Raw genomic sequence first — 7,248 nt, 5'->3', positions numbered from 1 at the left:
TCCACAATAAACGTCAGCTGGAGTTGAGCGCTTACGTCCTTTCATTTTCACATTGTCCCTTCACCCGGTGTGTGCTGCTGCACGCTATAATGATCAAGCAACTACCCCACCGCTACATTTCAATCGGTTAAGGGTTCAAGCTTTTTGGAACATGGACTCAAGAACCTGGGGTTCTTGAATATGCACTTAAAGAAGCTGTTCTTAACACATTAGCAAAGCACAACGAGGAACAGAAGGAAGCAAAATGACAAAACTGCACAGTTGTGTCGTTGCTTCATTCATCCATCACCGTCTGGGCGCTGCACGCGTTAATATGAAACCATACCAACAAGCTCGCCGCACCATCTTGCTAAAGCCAAAAGGTTCCCATGCAAATAAATGCAAAACAACAGCGTGCCACAGGTCACCACTACATATAGATCATTTTCTTTTTTTATTTTTGAAAGATGAAACTTTTGTATCATGGTTTGAAAAGCCCTCTCATTTTTTTTTCTTTTGGGCAACTTTCTGTACATATTCAAGTCTGCATTTTTTTTTCTTTTCTTCCGCACTGTCCTTCGACGATAACTTTTTTCACGCTGCTCTCTCGGCAATTCGCCATTTTTTTTTTTTTTCACAGTCCACACAAACGGTGAAAGAACGGATGAAACGCGTGCTTCGCTGCAGCAGATTCACACACTCAAAACAATAAAGTATGGAGGAAAAAGAAATTCGCACAAAAATAAAAAGAGCACCTTGATCTATCCCAGGAGAACAGAAAAACGCGCACACGAAACATGACAGCAGGAATCGATGCAAAGGCCTTTTTTTTTTCACCCTTTATCCCTCACCATCAACCAAAAGTAAAACGAGCGACACACCATTCGCAAACGCCGATGAGAAATTTTCAGCAGCCACCATCGCATGCAACGTGCCCGTCTGACACGACTTGGTAGGTCATGTTTTGTCATTGCGCCATCCGAATTCACAAGAGCCCGCGTAGACTACCCCACAGTCATTGACCCAGGTTCGTTTCATGCGCTGGCGACTGCCTTTTTTTGTTATATTTTCAACTTTTTGCCCCTCCCAGACCCCACAATACGTTGTGATGATGCGTTTTTTTTTCCTCGTTGCAATGTCGCGGGAATGACTTTACAAGCAATGTGAACACAACAACAAGAAAGTTTTTTTTCACTCTCAGCTTTTGTCCTCGGTTTCAGAGTCGGGGACGATGCTCGCGCATTAATAACACGAAACCAAACGATGCAGAGTAAAAAAAAAAAGAAAGAGTTATGTAGTAGCTGGACGAAAGAAAGAAGCGAGGGAAGACGACAGCCCGAAGCAAAAGAAATGACGAAGAAACGACGCACGGCACGACGAAGAACGAGTCACACTGCACGCCTGCCCCCAAGCGAGTTGAAACCTTCGGCACATGTACGGCCAGTAACTACTTGTCGAACTCGCAGAGCTTTCTCGTCCCTCTGCGAGGGATACGGATGAGATGGATTGTTGTACGGCGGCCAAACCAACCCGGAAGCACAAGCCTCCCTGTCGACCTCAATAAAGCAACATTCGGGCGTGTCGGCACACCGTGATACACGCTTCTCTCCGGGAAATTCATGGAAGAAAATAAAAGATGCGTTTCACACGGCCACCTTACAAACGCAGTCCAACAATCCTGCATATCTTCAACCGTGCTCTAGTTGGTGACTGCTTAGACACGGGGGTACCTCTAGGCAGCCGCTTTATTGGAGGGCAACACCACCTAACAATCCCTGTAGCCGATTCCTGGAGTACAAGGTACAGCACCCACATCGAACGCTGTCTTCAAGTAGCAGGGCTCTGAAAAGCGCATGCGAAATGGTGCGCTAGACCGACCTCTTGGATTTAGACGATTTAGGGCTAGTCTCCTTTTCTCGGAGGACCGGCCACACGGATCTGTTGTAAAGCTCCAGACACACTTGTCTCGCCTGTGCTAACACCTGCAACACCCCCCCCCCCTCCCCCAATTTAGGTGCCGAACTATTTCACCAATTTATCGCAGCCTCACGACCACCACTCTAATGAACCTATAACAAAATGGAAAATTTTTTAAAGTCTCAAATAACTACGACTGTTCGCTCCAAATACGCCGCGCAGGGCAGCTGCTTCGCTCGGTTCTTCTCGAACTCCAAGCAGTACGATTTTGAACGAGTGGCATCGCGACACTGCCAGCAACGGGATGGGACTTTCAAAGAGCCGCTTACGTTGCATGCAAGGGTGCAAACGCAGCTTCGGCCTGCAAGGAACCAAACTGACGGCGCTGCAAGCCCCAAATTCCAAAACCTTTCTACCAGTGTGAGAGCCACAACGAGCAGCGGCGATTATTGCGTCACAAGAAAGAATTGCAAGCCTAGACAGAGAGCCCACCTGCACGTTTTACATCCACACAAGTGCGCAACACTTCGAGCGGTGCCAGTGGAGAGACAAGTGTGTCTGGGGTGGTACGTTTGGCAGAAAAGAGTAAGGGGTGTTTTACCAAGGGACAGAATGAATGCAACGGAGAAAGGGGGGGGCTAACAAAGCAAAGAGAAAGAAAAAGGGATCAGAACATGCGCACAACGCGGCCATTTTTGTGTGTTTCTAGTACGGATAGAACCACGACGCCCTACGCGGTCGGTAGGCGCGCCGTGGAAAGCGGTAACCACCGCCGCCGCCGCCGCCTCCGTAGTACATGCCGCGTCCGGGCCTGCGGAAACGGCCACGCGGTGGCCTGTTAGTCGTGCTGATTCCCGGTCGGTTGGTTCGCTTGGTCATCACCTTGATCTGTCGGCCACGGAACAGGGATTCATCCAGGGCCATGGCCGTCTGTATCGAGTCCTTGTCCGTGAATTCGATGTAGGCGAACCCTTTCGGGTGACCCGAGAATTTGTCGCACAGGATGGTGACCCGGTTGATGGAGCCGCAGCCGTGGAAGTGCTGTTCGAGTTCCTCGGCCGTCGCGCCGTAGTCGACGTTTCCGACGTAGATGGAGCGAGCGTCAACCTCGATCTTCTCTTCGAGCGTTAGGCCTAGCGAACCGCCGCCGGCCGGGCTGATGCTCATCTGTTTCTCGACCTCGCTCTGCATCTGCTTGAGCTTCTCGGCCTCCTCTTCCATCTCGCGAACGCGAGCCTTGATCGCTTCGAGCTCGGGGTCGTCCAGGCTGTGCTCGTCCCCGAGGCTCTCGTCCAACAACTCGCCGCCCGTCGAGTCGTGCTGGTGATCGCCGTTCTCTTGCGTCTCGGCGTCGCCGTTCTCTACGGGGTTGTCCGCCATGCTTGCGCGAAGTGTCCGTTTTTTTTTGTTGACTCTTTCCTTTCTGGGCGCACGTAAATTAAAAGAAACACGTCGCCGGCTCACGGATGCTTCTTCGTTCGCTGGCGTTGCACAGGCGTTCACTACTACAGTTCACATGAAACGCGTTTTTTTTTTTTTTTTCCCCCTAGACGCCGTCCACGAAAACACTCCAAATGCAACACAAACCGCGTATGCAACCTTTGTCTTGTTGGTGGCGGAAAAATTCATACTGATGACGATGCGGCTTGCCCGGCGTTTATCGCTTTTTCTTCGTCTTTTTGCACTGCATTTCCGTTGATTCAAAGCAGTACTCCACACGCTCCACAGTCTTTGTTAGGTAATCTCGAAAGCCTTACTGTAAAAACAAGAAGCAAATTGGGAATTGAGGAATCATGTCAGTGTTCTCCACGCACTTTTCTGTTGTTTTTTTTTTTTTAACTGATCACTTCGGGCATGACATTTGCTCGTTTTGATGAAGTCCCAAGAAAAACGCAGTGGCTAGTCTCGTTCCAATACTCTAGCGATTTATAGCTTTACGATGCACTTCTCAGAACACCGATTTATTTCGAGATTTTTGAACAACTCGAGCAAGACACGTAGCGCCGGTGCGCTACTTTCCATACTTGCCGATCGCAGCGCCACAACTAACGAGCGGTTACGGTTTCACATTCCGCGCTTGCCGGTGTTCTCTATCCGATGTCTATCCGCACTACTCCTTGTCACACCGGTTGCGATCGAGGGGATTTTGGGATGTGGGCTATGTGGACGCCGTGCAGTGCTGCATTGTTTCGCGTATGACTACAACACGACGCGTCAACTCGTACCTGGAACCGCTCGTCGGCGATCTTACGCTCCAAGGAGACTTCATGGAGAATCGGCCCGCGAGAACAAGCCGACGCTGAACAAAAGGTAAGCGGCTATTACACCTTCATCTAGGAGGAGGTAGTAACAGAACAGCTGACTCGATTTCGTTTTCGCAACACGCACATACCCGATTTTGCCCGTAATCTGAAGTAAACGTCAAGTAAGGTTACGTTGCGAGTAGTCCTTTAGTGTATCCTCTTTATGTCGCCCCCTAAAATCAAACGTTGCGTAGATGTTCGAAGCTAAACTTGCGCGAGACGCACCAACTTACCACCGCGTGGTACCCGTCAATCTATAAAAGTGTTTTCGCTTCTTGCCTAGCAGCGTTATCGATAAGTCGATGCCGAATCGGCACTGTGGACGCAACGCCGCTTCGTTTCGTCCGATGATGTAAACACGAGCAACAATTTCGGCACGCACGTGAAAGCTTGTGCTGATACGAGGCGGATAGCTCAAAATGAATTGACTGCTCCGCCTTTCCGCATGCTTCTTGTATCGGTCTTGGTATCGTGATTTTTGTGGCGCTTCAGAACTGTCGATATCGTCACACACAAGTCCCATAGCCATGACGTACCGCTTGGAGCTGACACAGTCGGTTTAATTTACAACGCGATCGCTGAAGTCGTGCGCCTGAGGAACGCGCGGGTTTGTTTGCTTAATTTTTCTCGAAAGCGCGTTCTGCCCTTTTTCAGCCCTGTCGGAAACTCGACTGATTGATTGACTTCCTGTATCAACTGCGCAGCCGGGATTGAAGAGTTGTCGTTGATTTGTTCCGTCGCACACTCTCTACTAGTTCTCTACTATTGATTTGCCCTGTCGCACAGTACGCTCTCTACTAGATCTCTACTGTCGTACAGTTAAAATACGTCGTGAATGACCTTGAGTGCGCGATCGTTTGGCAATCATCCCATCGGTAATAGCCGCCCGCATCTTCATTTGACTCTTGCATTACGCGTCGAGGAAATAAATGGACAGCGTGGAAAATTGCCGCGCCGAGCCAGTCCGTGGTTAAGCAAAACTTTCCATTAGGCAACCATTTTCTCCCAGGTTCCTAGTAGTCGTCAGTAGATGCAGTTTCTTTCAGCGCGCAAGTTGTAATCGTGAATTTTCACTATGGTTACGCTGTACGGCTCTGTCGCCCGACATCGCTGCGTGTGTATTGCAGTAATATGAGTGATTATTCGAGGCAGCTAGCTTCATTGTATTGCGCGAATCTCGTAATCAGGGTAAAAGCAAAGCATAGTGCAGGAAGCGATCTTGCTGCACGCCAATATAAATGAGTGAACTTTGTTTGGAATTATAGTGCAGCCGACAGGATATACGTAACTACGTCATCCAGCGAATCTTTATTAGCGAGGCAATAGTGATATACAGAAATACATCCATGCAGGTCCCTATGAAGGATTAGAAAGTGCAGGTGGGACCTTCTATGTTACTACGCTGAAGTCTGTTGTAGCGAGCACGCACACACACACACACACACACACACACACACACACACACACACACACACACACACACACACACACACACACACACACATATATATATATATATATATATATATATATATTTATTTTTTTTGCTTACATATATATATATATATATATATATATATATATATATATATATATTAAAACATAAAGCATGAACTTTTCAGCTGTTAACTAGAAAAATCGTCGTGAAGCTCGCACAGTTAAAGGCCAACTCCGGCGATTTTTCGAGGTCGATGGATCTCAGTGAAATTCGCTGGGTACATTCCTTTGCACGTTTCCGTCATTTATGCCAAATTACAGGCTTGAGACATGCACAGATTGTTTGTAAATGAATTTTAAAGATTGTCTGCAAACGCCCTCCTGGCTTCCCACAATAATTGGCAACATTGCGTCTGTGACGTCAGGGTTGGGAAGGCGGCGGAAGTGACGCAGCTGAGGGCGCCGCTTACTTCGGCGCTTCGGCCGCTACAGCGAGCGTCTGCTGTGCACAAGGCGACAGACAGCGTTGGTTTGGCCGGCGCTTCGCTGGTCGTCCCGGCTGTCACAGTTTTCATACTCCGCGCCGGCGTGACCGGCATGCCTTGCCCGACTTCCGGTTCGTTCGTAACAACGCAGGCACGTAGGCAAGGGGGGGCCCGGGGGGCCCGGGCCCCCCCCCCCCGAAATTCGTCCGGCCTTCTATATTCCCGGGCAACTTTTGTTTTATTTTTGCCATGGAAAGACTTTCTTTCGAACAATTGGGCCTTGGGCCCCCCCCCCCCCCCCCGAAAAAAAATCCTGGCTACGTGCCTGTAACAAGGAGGTTTAAAAAAAATTCTGGAGTGGAAGCTCTCGCAACGCCTTGCCAGCACAAGTGAAGCCAGCTTTTGCCCACCAAAGAGCTCGGAAACATGCTCTTTTCTGGTGGTGCCTACTAAGAGACCAAATGGCTTTGATCTGTCAGTATAAATACTACGTTAATTATAAAATAAAAGATAGTTGTTGCCGACAAAAGTAACCTGTCGAGTGGAGTATTGGCGATTGATCTCCAATGAAATTTGCCATGACTTTGAGGCTTACTGATGAAAACTAGTAACACAAAGACAGGCTTGGAGCATTATCTGACCCGTAAAAGTTGCCATATTAAACTTGTCTGGCGTGCGTGGGAAACGCTCGCTTTCCTTCGCCAAACGCCGATGATTTATCGTGCCCCTACTAAGATGGCGGCCGCAGCCGCCATCTTTTGGTGCGCACGGCTTCACTGTTGCGCAATAATCGCCACTCCAGCAATTTTTTTTAACCTCCTTGGCCTGTAACAACGTGTACGTCATACGTAGACAGTACACTCGGTTGGGTTTCGGTTTCGGTGTTGCGCTTTTTTGCTTATTTAAAATTATTCTCCAATTTGCCGAATATTTCTGCTATCGGGCCCGTAACAGGAGCGTCTCAGGAACATAAAAACACCATTACTTTGGCATGGCCAAAAAATCGCCGTATTTGGCCTTTAACGAATTTAGCGGAATGCAACAGTGTAGTCAAACATCGTTGTTAAGCATTGTACAATGCGTGCATTCTAATGGCAGCAGCATCGCATGTATTGCTATGATTTTTT

The 7,248-nt window shown here is 48.6% G+C and overlaps 2 protein-coding genes across 2 annotated transcripts in view; one reads left to right on the top strand and one right to left on the bottom strand.

Moving 5' to 3' along the window:
* Window positions 1–418: 418 nt before the first annotated feature.
* LOC119374316 (polyadenylate-binding protein 2-like) lies at window positions 419–3,523 on the bottom strand. Its single transcript, XM_037644394.2, has one exon. It carries the CDS (start codon window positions 3,274–3,276, stop codon window positions 2,602–2,604), a length of 675 nt encoding a protein of 224 aa, XP_037500322.1. The 5' UTR covers window positions 3,277–3,523; the 3' UTR covers window positions 419–2,601.
* Window positions 3,524–3,996: 473 nt separating this feature from the next.
* The window catches only part of LOC119374315 (phosphatidate phosphatase LPIN1), a 123,462-nt gene continuing 120,210 nt past the window's right edge, over window positions 3,997–7,248 (top strand). The window contains exon 1 of the mRNA XM_037644392.2: window positions 3,997–4,206. The gene's annotated coding sequence lies outside the window, so the exon portion shown is untranslated. The remainder of the gene's footprint in view (window positions 4,207–7,248) is intronic.

The sequence above is a fragment of the Rhipicephalus sanguineus genome, chromosome 11 (assembly GCF_013339695.2).
Source record: "Rhipicephalus sanguineus isolate Rsan-2018 chromosome 11, BIME_Rsan_1.4, whole genome shotgun sequence".
NCBI lineage: Eukaryota > Metazoa > Arthropoda > Arachnida > Ixodida > Ixodidae > Rhipicephalus > Rhipicephalus sanguineus.
This window is presented reverse-complemented; position numbering and strand designations above follow the sequence as displayed.